The sequence below is a fragment of the Desmodus rotundus genome, chromosome 1 (assembly GCF_022682495.2).
Source record: "Desmodus rotundus isolate HL8 chromosome 1, HLdesRot8A.1, whole genome shotgun sequence".
Lineage (NCBI taxonomy): Eukaryota > Metazoa > Chordata > Mammalia > Chiroptera > Phyllostomidae > Desmodus > Desmodus rotundus.
In genome coordinates, this window is record NC_071387.1 from 39,635,439 (window position 1) to 39,656,296 (window position 20,858).

General features: G+C 38.4%; 1 protein-coding gene across 8 annotated transcripts in view; it reads right to left on the bottom strand.

Annotated features, from left to right (window-relative positions):
- Window positions 1–20,858, bottom strand: part of LOC112304410 (transducin-like enhancer protein 4) — a 142,174-nt gene that overhangs the window by 74,063 nt on the left and 47,253 nt on the right. For 4 of the 8 annotated variants that reach the window (XM_053923588.1, XM_053923587.1, XM_045195216.3 and 1 more), the window contains exon 6: window positions 18,491–18,565. The exons of the other annotated variants lie outside the window; for them this stretch is intronic. In XM_053923588.1, coding sequence (XP_053779563.1) covers window positions 18,491–18,565 — 75 coding nt within the window. The remainder of the gene's footprint in view (window positions 1–18,490; window positions 18,566–20,858) is intronic. 8 annotated transcript variants of the gene reach the window in all.

Consider the following 20,858-nt stretch of genomic DNA (forward strand, 5'->3'; position numbering starts at 1 on the left):
TTAAATTTCTACTAAACATGAAGAGAGTTCCTATATACCCTTTACTCAGCTTCCACTAATGTTATCTCATATAACCACAGATTTTATCAAACTTAAAAAATTAACATAAGTACATTACTATTAATCAAATTACAGGTTTTATTCAGATTTCTGTAGGTTTTCCACTGCTGTCATGTTCCAGGACGCCATATTACATTTAGAGAGGTTCTAATTTTTCACTTGTATCATACCAATATTACAAAATTCTTTCCAAGATTTTATGAATGGCAACATCAACATTATAGTCAAACTGTTGAACAGTAACCTCCTTGAATTTAGGTGAGGAAAAAAATGACAGCAGGCTACCATAAACCCATTTTACAAATCACCCATTATACATACGATTTATCAAACAACAAAAAAAGCACTCAGCTACTAAAGTAGGGAGTCCTACAGAAAGGAGCAATTTTATCATATAAAATTATAAGATTAAATAAGTCACCAAAAGGTATATGACAAAAATATAAGATAGATATACTGAAATACTAGAGTAGGCTTTAAAATGTTTACATCAATAAAACAGACCACTTCTGTATCTAATGGTCCTTTTTAAGCTTCTCTGTAAGATTTCACCTTAGAAACTACCTTAGCCACAGAGCGCCAGATGCACTTAATAATTGATAATGACTCCTAATTAGTCAATAAAACCAATGTAGAAGCGGCAATTTTTAAATAAAAACACTATGTCATCAACAACTACACTGAGCTCCATTCACCCTTTCCTCTATTATAAAAGTGGATTTATCAAATTTCAAATAACATTCAAGAATTCAATATAACAAAATCTCTAGCAAGTCTTCCCATCAACAGAGAAAAACTCAAAGCAGACGCCCTGGGAAAGGAGTGGGACTTGTGGATGCTGTTCAAGGAACCGAGAGTAGCATCACCTTACGGACTGCCCTACAACACAGGAAAAGCTTGCTGACTTTTCCCAAGAGCTTTAATGTTCTCTTCTGATTTCTGCCCCAACTGTATCAACTACAGAGCAATTGCCCTGCAAAGGTTTACTACTTTATCCTAGGGTCACACTAAGAGACAAGAAACATAAAGACGAAAGGAAGTGTGTAAGAGTACACAGTCCAACACTGATTTCTCACCACCACTCTAGATCAGCGGTTTTCAACTGTGTGCCTCAAGAATTTGTAAAACATGCAAAACTGACAATTTAGTCATGGGCACTGACCTTTTTATTCCCTTAGGCTGTGAAAAAAATGACAACAGCCAACATAACAGTAGCCATCAGTGTGAATGAATCAAAATTATACCTATTTTTTCCCCTTAGTTCAGTAAAAAAATGTATTTTTGGCTGTGCCACAGAATTTCGTAATTAGTTTATGTGTGCCATGAGATGAAAAAGGTTGAAAATTGCTGCTCCAGATAATTATAATTAAGCGGTTTAAAAAATGTTGAATTCAGACAAAAAAAAAACCTATTATGGCAAAGAATCAAAGAGGAGGGCATAGGCCAATTAAACATTAGTACCAATTAAACATTAAAATAAAATACTTGTCATGTACTCTATGTAATCAAAACTGAAAAATTCTTCTAAGATTCCTAGGCCATTACTACTTTTAGGTGCCTTACCACATTAAAAAACAAAACAAACAAACAAACAAACTCATACCTGAAACTACAATACAAAATAAAAATCCTTTTTTCTGTTCCCTTGATGGGCCATTCGAGAGAAAAAACATTAAAATGGAGTGAACTTTAAACTTAGTCAAGTAAGTACTCCATGAAGATAATTTAATTTTGAAAAGTAGCCAGTAATTATTTCTGAAAATATATAGCAATAACGTGGTATACACACCTCCATTCTGTTAATAGTGTTTTACTAGAGTTTCTGTCACAAAGAACTACTTCCTTGCAGTTTCAAGTTTGTAAGGAAGGGTAGAAAAGGACCGCTAGCAAATCAAGTTCACAGAAAATGCCTTTTGAAATGTTGTCTTTCTGTCCTCAAAAGGAGTTGTTCTTTTTAATAGAATGTCCCACCCAACTATTTGATCATGAGGGCCTGACAGGCCAACGACCACGCAGGAGCAGAGTGAGGCCAGAGCTGCAGTCTGCACACATCCTCGGCCGACCTGGACAACTCCCACTGGGAACCAGGCAGAGGTTTTCTTTCCACCACCCTTCATTTCCGCCATGCTATCAACAGCAGAAGAATGCTACGCTCACCAAAAAAAAAAAAAAAAAAAAAAAAAGCGGGGGGGGGGGGGGTGCGGGGTGGAATTTTTCTTGGAAGCAATGACACCCAGTAGCAAAGAACAGGGGTGTCATTGCAGAGGCCTTTTGTTATGTTAATGAAGTGACTTTGGAAAGACACCTAAGAAGAGGGGTGGGTGAAGCTGGCTGTAGAATCTAACAGGTGATTTGATTAGAGTAGGAACTTTCAGTCCTACTTCTCCCCACCCCTCCCACATAAGGGAAGGGGAGAGGGGCTGGAAATTGAGTCTAGTCACCAATGGCCAATGATTTAATCAAACATGCCTATGTAATAAAACCTCCATAAAGACCCCAAAAGGGCAGAGTTTGGAAAGCGTCCAGGTTGGTGAACATCTGGGGACTTGGGGAGAACGGCATATAGACAGAGGGCATAGAAACTCCGTACTCTTTCCCCACACCTTGCCCTGTGCATCTCTTCTATCTGCCTATTCCAGAATTACATCCTTTTATAATAGACAGGTAATTTAGTTAGTAAAATGTTCCCCTGAGTTCTGTAAGATGCTCTAGAAAATGAAACCAAAGGTGGCGGATGGATGCTGGCAGCACAGATGACAACCTGGACTTGCAACTGGCATCTGAAGTGGGGGTGGGGGACAGTCTCGTAGGGCTGAGCCCTTAACCTGTGGGACCTAATGCTATCTCCAGAGAGACAGCATCAAAAATGAGATGAACTGTATTGACACCCAGATGGTGTCAGAGAACTGCTTGGTGGTGTGGGGGAATGCCTCACATTGGAACTGGGTGTAGGATTTTACAGGCCAACACCAGCCCAGGTGAGGCCCAAGATAAAGTCATGGGAAATTCGATCCGCATCAAGAACAGAGCACAAGACCCTACCATCCAGTCCAGTGGTGTACTGGCAGCACCATCAGGGCCTTTTCTAACTGGGAAGGTCTCACCGTGAGAGGTAAGCAATCATTCATTCATAAGGATCAACAGAGACAGCCACTCTGGGAAATGAGTTTGAACTGAGACCTGAAGGATGAGAATGAGAGCACCTTGCGGAGATCTGGGAGAACAGAATCAGAAATGAGAGAAAAGCAGTGGCAAAGGCCCAGAACAGAAAAGGCCCTGTAGTGATGAAGGAAGAAAGAGGAAGTTTGGTGGGAACCCAGTGAGCAAGGGACAGTGTGGTACAATGCAAATATTGTGGGTATCAGATCATGGTTTTAAGAATACTGAGAGCTTTAGGCTGTTTTAGGTGAGGTTTTTTTTGGTTTTAAGTTGGACTTTAGGTTTGTACTTAACTGGTACAAGCTGGATCATAACCATTTATTGCCTATATGTGTTACAAATATTTTCTCTCAGTTTCAGGCTTGTCTTTTCATTCTCTTTAGGATAGCTTTTGATAAACATGATAAACATTTTTTTTTAATTTTAACTGAGCAATATTATCAATCTGTTTTCTTATGGTTTGCTTGAGCTTTCTGTGACCCATTAAGAAATCCTTTTCTACCCCAAGATGGAAAAGTCTTCTCTTTCCTGAAAATTTAAAAGATGTCTTTTTTTGCTTTTCAGATAGACTTCTGCACATGAGACAGTTGGATGCAATTTCACTTTTAGGACAGGAATAACCAAGTATCCCCCAGTAGTACTTACTAGTATCCATCTTTCCCCCTACCGATATGCTTGCCCTTCTGATATGAGTGGATCTATTTCTGAGTATTTTATTCTATTTCATTGGCCTACATAAAGACTAATAAATCTTGAACTATGTTATATAATGTAATTTTTTTTAATGTTCAGATGCTATGTGAGTCTGGACGTGAGAGTGGCCAGGTGAAAGGAGACAGACCAAGCTAGTTCAAATGAAAATTTTAAAAAATAACAAAAACAAAAAATAAACGATGACTTGGATTAGGGCTGTGGCAGTACAAGTCACAAAGAGTTGAAAGAGTTGAGATAATTTGAGATTGCTGGGAACGGTCCTGCCTGGTTTCAGAGGCTGCAACCCTGCTGACAGGTGAAAAGGCTCCACGGCTGGGGGACCTTGAGACCATAAGCCACTAAGACAAAACTTACCCTCCCGGCAGAGGCCCAGCCTCTGTCCCCTTTACTTCACCCTGCTTGGCCCCTGAAGGATGGCTGGAGAGTCAATGACAGGTAAGATTCCTCAAGAAAGGAAAAACCTAAGACAGGCATGATCTGTGAAGGGCCCCTCAGGGAAGGGTTTAGGGGACTGTGGAAAGGACTTAGGGGATTGTGGAAAGGACTTAGGGGATTGTGGAGAAGGGACAAAAAACCCTCACCCCTGGGCTTTATCATAGCCTGAGTCCTCATTCTACCTGTAAAAAGTATCCTAATCTCTTGGCTGCCTTGCTTTCCCCACCTGACTCAGGCCTGAAACAATGCCAAAAGCGGCAGGGTGTGCAGCCCTGTGCCAGAACCGGCAGTTCCCCGTGGGTGGCGATCAGGCCTAAGGAAGAATGCATAAAGTCCTGTGAAACCTGTTTTGTTAAGAATGCCCTCAATTTAAATGTTAAGGGTCCAAGCACAAAATAAGTGTTTCCCAAGGTTTTATAGCCGATTGGCATCACCCTGTCTACTAGACCCTGACTCAAAAGGACCCCCATGATCCCAGAAAAGTTATCTGTAAACCATACCTCCTTTCTCTGATATGCGTCCCTATGCAAGCTAAACTCAATAGAAGCCCACTGAGAGAAAAGCTAAAGCACCCTTCTCCTCTGGGAGGCTGGTCTGCCTTCCTCCCCAATCAGATCATGTCTTGGTAGAAATATTCTCATCCATGGCAGCCCAGGGGAGTTCTGCGGGAGGAGCCCCGCCACATGAGATGACAATGCAAAGACGTGGTTATGGAAGGAAAAGGAGGTGAGAATACCTAGAGGAGTTCAGGATAGATACCTTGTAAAGTTGGGGCTGAAGTAATTGGGTAGATGGTTATACCATTTACTCAGATGGGATGGAAGAGAGGAGGAATGGGTCTACAAATACATAATTTTTTAAAATCAATACTTTCTTTCTATACAGCAGTGTTAGGTTCATAACTTTTAGAGTCCTGACTTCTTTAGATTAGAAAAGTTGTATGTTAAATGAAGACAGGCAGAATGGAAAGAAATTAAGTCAAGCATAACCCTACCAGCCAAAGAAAACTGATATAATGTCGATGAGCGCATCCAGTATTTTTTCAATGCATATATAAACATTTTTAAACAAACGTTAACATCATGCTATCTACTAGTATAAAATGTTTCTTTTCCTAGTGTGTATCAAAGAACATTTTCCTATATCCTTAGGTAATGTTTTGACTATGTCTTTTATAATGATTGCAAAGTATATGTGCCATTGTATAGATATATGATATGAGAGTTCACTTAAGTGATCCTCAATCGATAGGTTAAAATTTAGGTTGCTTCTAATTTTGAGCTATATGGTGATATATCAGTTAAGATCATTCCTCTGCAAGTTACAGAATGCCCAAATAAAGTGGGTTTTTAAACCACACATAAGTCCAGGGTTGGTTGGATGACTTGGCAATATCAAGACTCTGGGTCAACATCTCTATAATTCTGTGGCCTCTCTTGCAGCCTATTACCCTTCTCCCAAGATGGCTGCCACGGCTCCAAGAATTAACTCATAACCTTACACACCACGTTCAAATGCAGAAGGTAAGGTAATTCTCTCTTTAAGGGTCTTTGTGTTAAGGAGAAAAAGATATTTCCTTCTATTGGGTTGGCCAAAAAGTGAGTTTGGTTTTTTTTTGAAAGATGGCTTCAGTACTGCTTAGTTGTCTTTAACTTCATTTGAAACAATTTTGTTAAGATTATTGTGACAGCTGTCATATAAGTGCATTTAAAAAAATTATCAACATTGGTGAATTTTTGTGTAGCCATTTTAATACTGAAGATGGAAGAAAAGACACAACTTTCGGCATAGTGTGCTTTATTATTTCAAGAAATCTAAAAATGCAACTGAAATGCAAAAAACGATTTGTGCAATGTGTGGAGAAGGTGCTGTGACTGATCGAATGTGTCAAAGGTGGTTTGTGAAGTTTCGTGCTAGAGATTCCTCGCTGGACAGTGCTCCACATTCGGGTAGACCAGCTGCAGTGGGCAGCAATCAACTCGAGACATTGAGAACAATAAATGTTATGCCACACAGGAAACAGCTGACATACTCACAATACTCAAATCAATACAGTTACTGGTGAAAATGAAAAATGTGTCTTTTATTTATTTTACAGAAAAAAACTAGAACTTTGTGGCCAACCCGATCATCTCACTGACTGACCTGCACAGGGTCACACTCCCACAGCTCATCTGTGAGGAAGGCGGAACAGAGCACCTGGAATGATGGACCTTCCACAGGAGGTAGGCTCTGCTCTGCCTGCAGGAAAACACGTCCCAAAGCCTGCCTTGACACCCATCTTTGCTCTGAAGCTATTCTGAGGCTATAGCTGAAAAAAACCCAAAAGCAACCTCTGAGCTTTCAATCCAAGTAGACAGCGGGCTTAAACTGCTTTCCTCTCTCAACAGTTTCTCTCCCAGATATTACTCTGTGCAGAGTGATGTCTAAAAATTGCTTTGGGTCAACCTAGAAACACTCCGGGGAAATAAAAATTAAAAAAAACAAACAAACGTGACTGCCACTTTGCTTTGGGACCACAGTGGCACTGCCCTTACTGGTCACAGAAGACAACCTGAGCTAAGATAAACTCTCCCCTTTCTTATGAATCTACCAATGCAGGGTGTGGGGAGGGGGGAGGTATGAGAATCACAAAGAGTTGACTAGCTGTGGAGTTGCCCTAAAAAAAGTTCAAGAATGTTGTCATTTTCAGTTTTCCTAAAAAGTTTTTGGGTGTGGGAAAGGGGATTTAGCTCTAAACCTTGCTAATTATTAGGTTAACATCATTATTTAAGTTTGTAATATTACTATATCCCATGAAGTAGTTGTTATTCACCAGCGGGATAGACAAGTGTTTTCAAGATTGAGAAATGGAAGTTTTTTCAAGATGGAGAAATGGAAGCAGAGGAAAAGTACAGCTTATATCATAAGGCAATGAAATAATTTCAAAACTAGGACACCCTGAAATACACTGGCAATGTCTATGGTTCTAAACTTACTGATGTCCCTGGACTGGCTTCTGGTGTGGGTCTTTTATTGTCCTCCTCCACCAGTCATCTCCCCCCTCCCTCACTGCTGCCTGCAATTAGCCTACCTTTACTTTTGCTTTCACTGGGTAACTGCTACCCTAGTCAGTCTTCCCTTGTGCTTGGTTCGTAACTTTACATAAATATGATTTATCCATTATGGCTCTACCCCTCCCACGAAACTGTAAGCACCAAAGAGGCAGGGACCAAACCTTAGTCATTGCTTTGCCCAGAACTTTAAAGTGGCAATTTTCAACCTTTTTCATCTCACGGCACACATAAACTAATTACTAAAATTCTGCAGCACCCCTCAAAATATGTTATATGGCTAACTGATTTGCCATAATACCTATGACAATATAAACAAAACATAGTTTTGTTTTTTTGGTGTTTTTAAAAAAATCTGTCAATAGTTCAAGAAACTCCCCCATCCCTCAGGCAATATTTAGAAACCAATTCAGTGTAAACTCCTGATTTCCACGTTTCTGAACAATTGTCCTTATAATGCTATAGAGAACTGTTTTCTGTCTATGTGTTCTCCACCAAATATTTCATTATTTCATATCTAGATCTTGCACAGTTCTAGTACTGTAAGGCACAGCCTCAAACATTCTTTGTGTCATGGGGCCCTTTGTGAATCTCAGAACAAAATTCCTTCTCCAAAAGATGGACATACCCCTCCTCCTACACACACACACACTCAATTCTGCAAACATCCCAGGGAGCTAGTGGATAGCCTAGTACCCAAGCATGAAATCTAAGATCCTTGGACCTAGATTTGAAACGCCTGCTTTGTAGTGGTGTTTATGACAGCTTTTGATTCTTATATAGAGAGTAAGTTACAATACACAGGAAGAAACACAGTATGAGTCAAGAGTATCCAAGTGACCTATAGGACTAATATAATTCACACAAGTTATGCCAACCAATTAGTATGAGCATCAGGTACACCCAATTTCCATTTCCCTCGTTGAGCACCAGACAATCCTGTTAGTGGAGAGGGATAAAGAGACTATTGATCGTGAAGGAAAAGAAAGAAAAACATGGAGCTGAGGGAACAAATAAGGGACAAGTGTAAAAGTGTGAGCTCTGAGGTCTAAGTTAAGATTCCATTTCTGCCACCTTCTCCCTGTGTGGCCTTCAGAAACTACTCCTTCAGAGCCTTGGTCTCATTATTTGGACAGTTGGGACAACAATCCTACTGCCTTCCACGTGGGTTGATGTGATTAAACAAAATAACACAGGCAAGTAAACACAAACACAAGCACAGTACAGTACTTGACAAAAGGCAAGTACTCAATAAATGTTTTCTATTTTTAGATACCTGTTTGAAGAAAAAAATATGTAAGTCTGGGGATATGACGAATCTAGAAAAATAACTGACACAAAGGGCCCTAAGTTAAAAAAAAGAACAACTCCATAGTCATCAGAACAAATGTTTACAAAATCATACAGTGTAAGAAAACTAGAGAGCACTTCTTAAGTTATGAGCTTCATCCCTGATTCTACAGGTGAAAAAATGAAATTCCTAAGGTCAAACTGTAAATGACACTCGGGATAGTATACTTTCTACCAGTCCATGTTTCTTCTCAATTTTGGCTCAAAATTGTAAAGGGAAAAATCCCAATGTGAAAATATATCAAAAGAGTATTTGTTCCTTTAACAAATACTTACTGTATCTTCATGAAACATTATAAACACATTGCATGTTTAATGAACAGTTACTGAGTACTTACTGTACAAATATTTATAGAAAATAATGAGCTACATATTGTTCTAGGTACCGAGGCTATAAAAGTGAACATGATCTCACCCGAAAGAAAGTGAAGGAAAAGGGACACACACATCAATAAATGATAAGCACTATGAGGAAAATAAAACGGGCTAAAGGAACAGAGAAGGAACTGCGTGAAAGAGCTACTGAAGTCTGCCAGCCAGGGAAGTCCTTTCTCGGGAGAGGCAAGACATGGAGGTGAGTGTTCCGGAGGTGTAACAGCTGATGCACAGACCCTCAGTCAAGAAGACACCTGGGGTGATCCAGGGACAGTAGAAAAAGGCCAATGTGGCTAAAGGGCAGTCACATAGAGAGAGTGGAATGTGAAGTCAGAAAGGTAGGCAAAGGGTCATTCCACACAGAGTCTTGTAGGCCATGGTAAGAAACTTAGGCTTCATTCTAAGCCAAATGGGCAGCCATCAGATAAAGGTTTTAGGCAGGGGAGCAATAGGATCGGAATTTATATTTCAGAAAAAGATTATCTGGCTGCTGTGTGCACAATGAAGTACAGAAAGACGAATGCACAAACAAGAAGCCTTATAAGGAGGAGGCTACTAGAGACTACATCAGGGTGTGCCTGGGGCCATTGGGAGATGGACGATGCACTCCCCTGAGAAAACAGTTTGGGGTCAGAAGAGATACCATTTTTGACATAAGAGAAAGTTTTTCTATTGAAATTGGATTCTTCCCCTTCATCCACCAGTCAGCCTCTAGGATACTAACAGTAAGGACCTGAGTTCTGAAGGGTACTGGAAAGAGGGCAAGAACACTAAAGTACTCAACAAGCACAAAATGGAATGGAAATTATCAATAATGAAAGCTACAGAACTCAAGACATTTTGTCATTGGCAAAAAAGCAGATATCCAGTTTAACAGAGCAGAATAGAGTCCAGAAATGAACCCACACATATAGTCAATAGTTTTTCAACAATGGTACAAAAGCAATTCAATGGAGAAAAGATAGTCTGTTTAACAAATGATGCAGAACAGTTGAACTGGATGTCCATCTGGAAAAAGAAAGGAAGGAAAAAAGGAAGGGAAGGAAGGAGAGAGAGAGAGAAAGAGAAGAAAAAGGAGGGAGGGAGGGAAAAATAAAATAAGGGAGGAAGAGAATGAGGAAGGAAGGAAGGAACTCTACCAACACCCCACTCCATAAATAAAAATTCACCAAAACTGGATCACAATGCTAAACATAAAATTTCTCGAAGAAAAATGGGGAGAAAATATTTGTGGTCTTGCATGAGGTAAACATTCCTGAAAGACAACACCAAAAGACTCATAAAGGAAAAAAATTCATAAGTCACAGTTCATCAGTGTTATAGACTTCTGCTGCTCTTCAAAAGATACCATTAGAAATTAGACAACTACAGACTAGAAAAAATATTTGCAAAATATATAAATGAGTTATATCCTGAATATTTAAACTCTCAAAACGTAATAAAAATAACTGACAGGAAACAATGAGGTAAAGATACTTATCAAAGAAGATGGCAAATAAGCACACACAAAAAATTCAATGTCAATAGCTGTTATGAAAATGCATAAAAACAGGAGTACTACTATTGATCTGTTAGAAATGGCTAAATACCTACAATTCCAAGGGCTGATGAGATTGTGGAGCAAAGGCTCTCTCATATATCTTCGTGAGACTGCAAAACACTACGGCCACTTGGAAAACAATGTATTAGTTACTTAGAAAGTTAAACATAGACTTACCATATAACTCAGCAAATCCACTTCTAGGTAATGACCTCCCACAAATGAAAATTTAAATTCATTTACAAAAACCTGTATGTGACTATTTATTACAACTTTATTAATAATCACCAAAAACTAGAGATAAGTCCAACTGTCCTTCAAGGGATTATGAATGGCTAAACAAACTGTTATATCCACAAAATGGAATATATTATTCAGCTATATGAAGGAACTAACCACTGATATAAACAACCAAACAAATGCACTGTGCTAAATGCAAGATGAAAACTCAAAAGGCTATATAGTATATAGTTTCACTTATAAGACATTCTTTAAAAGGCCCACTTTGAGAGAAAAAAAAAATATGGGTGGTTGGCCAAAGTCTAGGGAGGGGAAAGAACTGACTACAAAGAACAAGGACATTATTTACTTGTTTATTTCTTATCCTCACCTAAGGACATGCCATGCCGATTGATATTAGAGAGAGGAGGAGGAAGAGAGAGAAGGACAGCAACATTGATGCAAGAGAGAAACATCAATCAGTTGCCTCTTGTTGGCGACCTGACTAGGAACCAACCCCGTGACCTTTCAGTTTATGGAACTATGTTCCAACCAAGTGAGCCATACCGGCCAGGGCAGAACAGGGGAATCTGAAAGGGTAGACAAGGCAGAAGACAGATATTCTCAGTCTTGACAGTGGTGGTAGGTAGTTCATGACTATATTCAGTTGTCAAGTAAGTCTCATACAACTATATGCTAGAAGGGGTAAATTTTACTTTACGTAAATTGTACCTTGATAAATCTGGCTTTTAAAAAGCATACAGAATATATGAATAATGAATACATACTGCTAGATTACTAATTCCATATATCTACAAGTATAAAGAAATATACAAATTTGCAAGTGTATGCAGACTCATTTTTATTATGTTTTCTATTATCTGTTTCTCTTTACTCTGCTATCCTTGGAAACTACAGTTTTATTAAAATTAAAATGTGTTAATTAAGTTGATTCAGTATAATAAAATGTAAAACTAAAAAGCTTACAAATACCAAAACCGTAGTAAGATGATTTAAATGTAATCTAAAGATCATTTCAGAATCCATTTCAGAAAACATTTAAAAATATCATTTAAAGTGAAACTAAAATGCACCCCTTAAACAGGATTTGGTAAAGGAACTCAAATATTTGCTGAATGAATAGTAGATAAAATCATTAAATCACTCTTACTGTCCCTAAAAGGTTTTAACCTTTTTGCCACTCAAGGTCACAAATGTATTTTTAGGTAAAAGGATTCCCAAACTGATCTCCCAGGGAGCTTTGAAACACACCAGGATACACACCAATCTTCCTTAAAACTTAGCTTAAGCCATTAACCTCTTTAGTGAGCTGGCCCTGCCTCCACACTCACTCCCAACTTTGAGTGACACAAGGCAGTCTGGGTCCACAAGGGAAAAGGTCTGGCTACATGGGAGTCGGTGATGCTGCTTGTAGAAACACTACTGGAAGAGGTTAGTAAGAAAATTAGAAAGAGGAAGCAAAATGTAAAGAACAAACAAAAAATGGTAACAATAAAAAAAGGATAGCAATGTACAAGTTTGCAAGTTGCTTTGAGTATATAACCTGCTTTTCTGTGTAACCTTTTTCCATGAGGATCCCTGGGCTACTGGAGCAAATGAAATGCAGATTCACAGATCTGGGAAGCTGCTTTCTTTAGTGGAAGCCCAAAGCCCAAATGCCTTAAGCAATGTCAGACGCACGCACCCAGACATTCTGCATTGTGTGCTGAGCTCTTCCCTGAACTGTAGAAATACATTTATTAGTGGGAAGGATGGAAAAGAAGGGCACCTTCCGTCAACAGAAAGAAAAATAGTGGCATTTCATGTTAGCAACAATTTACAAAACCAAAACAAAGCAAAACAAAAACCAAAAACCCAGAGACTAGCTTCTAGAAATTTCTTCTAGAGAAACTTTGTAATAGAAATTAATGGAGTGCAGAACAAAAGGACAAATTAGAAATCCTGTTCTTTACATATGTTTTTATAGGAAGTTCTGAAGTGGAGGCAGAGTTAAAAAATGACTTAACTATATGAGTCTTTGTATGAGAAGGGAAATTACTGACTCCCAGAACTTCACTGATTTGTAGCACAAAGATTAGATTATGACATCACTCAATAATGTAGTCCCCTGATCTAGAGTAAATGAACCACTTAAAAAAAAAAAAAAACAGAAAGGGTAAAGGGCAGGCATAACAAAATAAGATACAGAGGAAGGTGAGACCTACGATGTAAAACTGCACTGGGTCATGTGTAATCACAGCCTTATGTAGGGGTGGACTTGCCTGTGAGAATAGGCAAGTCAAGCCCTACAACTGCAGAAAACCTGCCTTTTGCCCCCCAGCCCCCATCCCAGCAATCCAAGTACATCAACCCGCCTGAAGCCAGCACATTTTATAAAGCCTTTAAGCTCCAGGCATACTGTTTGGTAAAGACAGTAACAAAGCTGGAATAACAATCTCTGATAAAATGCAAATCTATGTTAGAGTTCATTTTTAAGTTTACCCTACATAATGTACATGTAGAAAATGTATAGTAGTAATCAGCTGGGATAAGAATGAGAAGCTTGCCTATAAGTTATTGAAAAGTATTTATTAAAAAAAATAATGTAAAAGCTGAGCTGTTCAACAATCATGATTCTAGTACTTGAGGTAACTGCCTGTCTACACCAGAAAACCCTGTTATGGAGCCTGAGGCCTATGAAGTCCAATCCCTAGGGTCTTAGTTCCTCCAGGAAAGCAGGAGGGACAGGGCTTGCCTGCACACAATTTTGAGAGGCCTAGGGAAAGCGAACTGGAAGAGGACAACTCACAACAAGGATGTATTCTTAATCACTACACCAAGAGCTGATCACCATCATTGGGCAACTGAGGCCCCATCCTGCTGGGACTCTGTGGAGAAACGTAGGAAGTACCTCAAAACTGTCCACCCTTCACATTCCACTGACTGCTTGCCTTCAGGTCCAGCATTTACCCTCCAGGGTGGCTGATTCCCTCACCTTTCAGAGCTGCAAATGCGTAAGTGAAAGGTGGAGTCCCACAAAGGCCCCACAAAAAGCACTGAGGAAATGCAAGCTCTTTATATTCAGTGTAGCTGAGCAGAGCTGTAAAGCCAGGACCTTGTAAAGGCAACAGACAGCTAGACAGAAAGGGACTAGAGGTAGGCCCAGGAAGGACAACACCTCTGCCCCAAACAGGATAATAGCACTATGCAAAACTAACACCACCTCTGGAAAGCCCTTTAGTAGCAAACACAGAAGACATGAAAACATAGTTCCTGTATACTTAACACATTTTTGCTTTTGTTAAAAAAGAAGTTACATTTTTTATTTTATTTCAGGTTTTGTGTTACTCAAATCTGCGTTGTAAGGGAGGGACAACACATACACACACGTTTTTATATAGACCCACATATTTATACCTTTTGGGGGTTTGCATAATGTTAATTTTTAAAAGAGGCTACAAGGGAAATTACCACAATGGTACATCTAAATGCCTCTGAAACTTAAAATGGCAGTTTTGAAACCGACACTGGAAAGAGGGACATATATTTTAAAACTGTCCTACTAGAAAACCTTCTGCCAAAATGCCTATCTGGAGTATATACGTATATAATTTAAGGGCCAATCACATGACAAGAACAATAAAACAAAATGCTAAGAGGGAGAAAAAAACCCCCCAAAGGTGTTGTCTTTTTTTAAAATAACTCAAACACATAGGATAGTAAAGGCAAAGTCATTTAAATCATTTCCTTAGTAATACAAGTAATATTTAAATAGATTTAATAGTGCTGCTCCAAACCAATGAATTATGGGTTTAAAACCTATTAAAATGTAATGTTTTTTTCCTGAGCTGAGAGGAGAGAGATTTAAATCCACTGAATTTTAATATTTCAGCTTGAGCTGCAGGAGGTAGAGAAAGTCCAAATGAACTATTCCATCAGCACCATTCAAGCATGAACATTTTAATCAGTTTTACTTCCTTGGAGTTCTCTAACACAGTTTACGCTGTCATTCTAAAAGCACTTAACACGGAGAGTGTGAAAAACCACCAAGGCTTGTTATTGCCTTCACAATTGATGGCAAATAATTTTGCAGACTTCCTATCATTAAAATGTCACTGCTAAAAATTGAGGTTCAGCATTTCTTGTGCTAAACTGCATTTTCCTACAACACTATAGCATACCTGTTCTGTTCTTAAGGGGATTTTTTAGGGGGTGTGCTTTTTCAAAAAAAAAAAAAAAAGCCTATTTCTATCATTTTTTTTCTTCAAAGAGTTAGGTTTAAAAAGTGGGGGAAATCCACAGGAAGCTCATTTTCTACTTTTACAAACCAAACATTTTCTTTTCCAATATACTAATAAAACTTTTGTTTCTTAATGGTAGCTTCTTTGGTGACATTTTATGAGGTTCCTAAGTCAGCCTCCTTTATTAAGCATAACCACATTCACACAGTATGTGCTGATTATATAGTGTAATGGATTTAAAAAGCATTTTAAGATAGTCAGATGACTCAATTTAATAATACAGGAAATGAAAACATCATTTCTAATTAGATCATATTACTGATTTAAAACTACAATTTGTGTGCTGTTCCTACAGTGTGATCTCAGAGATTCTAATTGAAAAACACAGTGGCTAGTAGGGCACATGACAAGATCAGAATGGAAACAAAACATTCCCTCAGCCCATTTGGGGAACTCCAGGAAGACTTCAAGGATACATGAAATACAACCAATCTAAACAAAACATAAAATATTAACTATAAAAAACAACACAGGAATTTTCCTGCTTTTTTCCTTATAAATAAGAGATAAGTGATATTTAACTTACTTCAATCTATCAACAGTTTTAAACTGAACATGACCTGTGAAAAAAATCATCATAACTGTGTTTCATTCCATTAAGCACAACTAGCTCATTGTCAGGAGAACATGCAGCATCTCCAGGTTTGGGGCTCACTTCGGCATTCTGCATTTAAACGGCATGGATCACTGGTTTGGCTCATTTACCAACGAAGGGAGAATAATATTGCTGCGTTAAAAAGGTGCTTCATCAGATTTCATTAAATCTAAGAACAACTGCTTGTCTGGATAGTGTGCATACATACAAAAAAAGATACGTATGTGGTGATAACTAAACGTCTGCGGGCGCCTACTTAGATGGGTCTTGGCTTCTCGAGAGGAAAATTTTCATCTCCTGGGTACAGAAAATCATTGCCTACTACAGTCTAAGACTCAAGTAAATCGAAATGGACCCCTCATCACTTTTGGTAGCAGGTCAAAACAATAGCACCTCACAGCTCAGCCATGCCCAAGGGCAATAGCAGTTGCATTTAAAATTCCACAATGTTACAACTCTGAAAACTACTGGACACAGGCACTACCAGAGTTGAAACAAAGACCAGAAAGACAGAACAGCAGCAGCAGCAGAAAAGCATCAAGTGCGTTTATTTTCCAGCTCTTTCCTTCTCACTTGGTTTGTGGCTCCCTTAACTGTTGGGTTTATTTTTCTATTACTGCAACCTATTTTTCAGAAGTCAGACTATGTGATTTTGACTTCATTTTCTGCTCGTATACAAATAATTTGGAATTCCCACCAGATCCACCAACTATAGCACATGCTGCTTTGATAGCAGGCAGCTCTGAGTTAGTTCTTCAAATAAGTTTCTAGGTCACAAAATTAAATTAGTTTTATTTTAATAATTAAATCCATATATACACAATCTATGTCAGTTACTCAGCTATAGTCTAATAAATCACCCTTTCCCCGAGAAACAGCAATCTGCCATTCCATTCAAAACAAAGTATGTAAAATGAAATAGATACAAAACACATAGCAATGGAATATACTTGATGTGAAGGCATGGGACCTTGTTCTGATTTTTATACCTTCCCTCATATTTTTAAGCAACTCCAACATCAAACAATGTGTTTTTTATTTAGATTCATCTCTCCACTGTACAGACAGTAATAAGACTTGAAAAAGAAACAAAACAGTGCTATGTTTTCCTACAGAAGACCGTCAACCACACATAAGGTAGGATGGATACCTGTATTTGAGTTCAAACAAACAATGAACAACTGAGCCAGAGAAGAGCCAGTGTGCTCTCGCTCCACCCATTCTCCTTCAATGCCGGTTCTATCTCCCATGACCCTGGGAGAGGTGGTAACCAGAATACACCCCACGTGACCACAACACACACTTCCAGCAACACAGCTGGCATTTTACATACAATGCTAATTTTAAAGTTTTGTCAACGTTTTAAAACATTTAATACACTGCTGTCTTCTGGAATTTTAGGAAATAACTAATTGTGAAATACGCTCCTCTCTCACCTCTCCCCCAGACTCCCCAAGCAAAGAAAATGTATGACAAATGAGTCTGTGTGGCTTGTTGGAATTCAGCCTCTTCTTTCGAAGGGGCACTTCTGAGGAAATAAAGGTTACTTTTCCATTTATTATGTCTCTAATTTACTACTATTTTTGTGTGGTCAGAGGAGCACAAAATAGAGCTCAAAATAGCCCATTAAAAACAAGTTTCAATCAGACTATTTGCTCCACCACCTTTGCGTCATCCCAGAGTTCTGATTTCCCTGTTAAAAGACAGAGACATAATTGAAGCAATATGTTCACTTCAGATTGATTATCAGGCGACCCTTATCCGCATCTTCACTCAGCAATTTGAATTTTAATGAAAGTAAATGGAATAATTAGCATTTCAAAGTGTTTGATACACTGAGGGGGGAAAAGAGAGAAGACTTTTGTGTATAATCTATACACAAAAGAAAGTATTGGGGGGGCAGAAAGAGGCAAGTACAGTTGTAGTGTCTTCATTAAGATAACCCAAGGAACTACACCAGCTAGAGAAATAAAGATGTGAATATTGTGTTCTTTTTCAGCTACAATTTTCTCACTTTTATTTTTAAGTTTTAGCACCTTATTTCATTATTTGTTACCTTAATCTGGGAGAACAAAAACATGTATAAGTAGAGTTAGAGTGACTGCCCAATCCCATGAACTCCAGCAGGATTTCTATGCAACACTATTAATGCTCCTATTACCAGGAAGGGTTTTCTCAACAGGCCAATGATTTTTCAAAAATGTGCTGTCTGCGTATTATTCTTTCTACGTATGGACACTAGCCCTTAAGAACCACTCATCACAGGGAAGAGTAGCAGGGTGATGCAAAATGTATATTTTATTCCACTAACAATGATATTAAGATACTCTGTGCATTTGAGGAAAGATAAAAGGAGTCAGCTCATTTTAACATCAGGGCAACACGAATCTTTTTCCGGTACAGATTAACAACAGAAGCTGACTGCAAAGGAAAGAAGTATTATGAAAACTGACTAGTCTCCTCAGGGGAGAGTTTTCAGGAACATGTCAACTTGAATTGGTGAGAATGTGATCCAAAGTTTCTAAGGTAGCCACCCATATTTCACACGAGATTAAGGACAGGGTGATTAATATCCTTTTGTGGTCCTCTACTGCCTTTTGCCCTTTTGATGGAATAAAACTTAAAAAGAGAGAGTTAGAGAGCTGATGACAAACACCAAGATCAGAGCTAAAATGGAAAGGCCACGTACCCCAATGATGGCGTTCAGTTCTGCCATGGTCACCTGCTTGGCCCGTTCCACAGCCTGCACCACTTGTTGCTGGTGCTATAAATGAAGATCAGAAACAGAATACAATTATTTGTTTTCTAGTAGGTCAAGAATAGCTTTTTCTAACATGTCTTCTAACTTAAATTACACGCAAAACAGAATTTGGGGGTCTTCATATTTCAAAGAAAAGCCCCAGGTGGTAGATGACTAAATGCCTAAGGTACATTTGCATCTATACTGTGGAGAGGTAACTGGGCATCCACTGTGCCCCAGGAAGGATGCTCCCTTACAACTGGTAGAGCTGCTTGAATTTTACTTTCATGTCAGTGGTACACTGAGACTCAACCTCTCCGACTAATACCAACTAACAAGACAACACAAAAACCCATTTCACCTGCTTCCTTTGTACCCCCCCCCTTTCCGCCTACATAAAAATTTTCAAAATATTTTCTATAAATAATTATTTTTAAAATTTCTCCTGATGTTTGTTAAACACTAGTAGGAAGATAAAATTAAACTTTCTGTCTCTTCTATAAATGTGAAACGTGTTCATATCTTAATTCCCATAATGAAGGGCTGCATATTTAAGAGATTTAAAATGTACAACTCTCACTAGTAGAAAAGTCTGATGACTTCAGGTATTTCTTTTAAATGCAATGGAAAAACTGAAACCTCAAGTTTCAGTCATTTTTCTTTGGGAATAACTAGAATAGATAGTAAAGGACCATGTATCCATGATTCAGTTCTACACAGAATGATCTAGAACTGATACTAGTAATTTTGGTGACATTAAAAAATTAAATGCCACACAAGTCTCTGCATGGAGGCACTCAAATCTGGGCATACACAAGTGCCCCCAAATGTAAATAGTTTTCCCACCTAAATACACTTGAACACTCTGGTATCTGCATGCTCAGATTTGGTCTAAAAGAAGTCTCTTTTGGACTTCTTTTAACTAGGTTTAGAGAAGGAAGAGTCAAAGGGACTGGGCTGTGAAAACAGGTACCTCTGTGTGCCTGGGAAGAGTCTTGTTTGGGGTGATCTCGGCTGAGAATGTACCTGACTTTCTTTACTGCTTTAAGTGAATATGAAGCTCAGCTATCATACTACATAATACATACAAAGAGCTAAGCCATCAGTTAAACATGAAACTCCCCTTGAGCTACCTGGTATAACATTCCAAAACACTCAAATAAATAGTTACTGAGATGAACTAAGTTGACCACCATTCCACCTCCAAGCTGTATAGCGGCAGAGATGGTGGGGAAGGTGATGTGGGAGAGGAAACCGCTTTAAGTTACTTATCTCCATGTAGTTTTTTCACTCTAACAGAAACATGTATTTTTTGTCTATAACGAATGGAAAGAAAAATGTCAAATAGTAGATCACTGTATTTGAAGCTTTTCATAAACTCTGAACATTAAATACACCTTTGAAATTTTTTTTAATTTTAAGAGTTTTAAAACAAGGGCTTAAGAAGCACTCCTAAAATCTTTATAGATATATCTGCCCATTCCTTACTCTTTAATAAAATATTTGCCAAAGTGAAATCATTTCTCTCTTTCTCTAAATAAAGTAAAAATCCTAAAGATCTGTGAGAACACTAGAAGGAAGAGAGGCACAACCAATAAAACAACCAGGAATAGTAGTTTTCCCTTCAGGCCAATCTGAGTATATATGTTTACTGAGTGCCTACTATGCGCCAAGTACAGAGCTCATGTATAGATTTAAGGTAATATGGTTGTCAGAGTAGTGGAAAATGGCAGTACTTGGAAAGCAGAGAAAAAGACAACACACAGGACAACTCTGGGATTTATCTACTACCCAAAGTGAGAATATGAACAGAAAATTTTATGGACTTTTCCACCTTTTATTTTCAACAATTATTGAAATTCAACAATTACTGCTCAAAATTTCCAAAAAACCAAAGGCTCAAGGACCATATGCACACAAGGCTCAAGGACCATATGCACACACATGCAACATGTATATCATCCATTCTATTCATGCATCCATTCATTCAACAAAGGCTTTTAAGCAACTCTTCCTCTCTGCCCTTTGTCTATACTACTGAAATATCTCCATATTACTAAGACAACAGCTTCTTTATATTAAGCATTCAAGTTCCATTAAGACAGAATGCAGAAAATATATCTAGTTTGAGCCTTTCCACATAAAGATAGTTCAACTCTTGCTTCATAAACTGGATTCCAACTGCCAAGATAAGCTCAGATGCCTTAGGCAGTGGGGGTATCTTTCTGGCTCAGCATTAAAATCAAATGTATTTATGGAGAAAACCAGAAACACATCAGTGAACCATAACACTGACATCTGATATTCCTATAGAAGC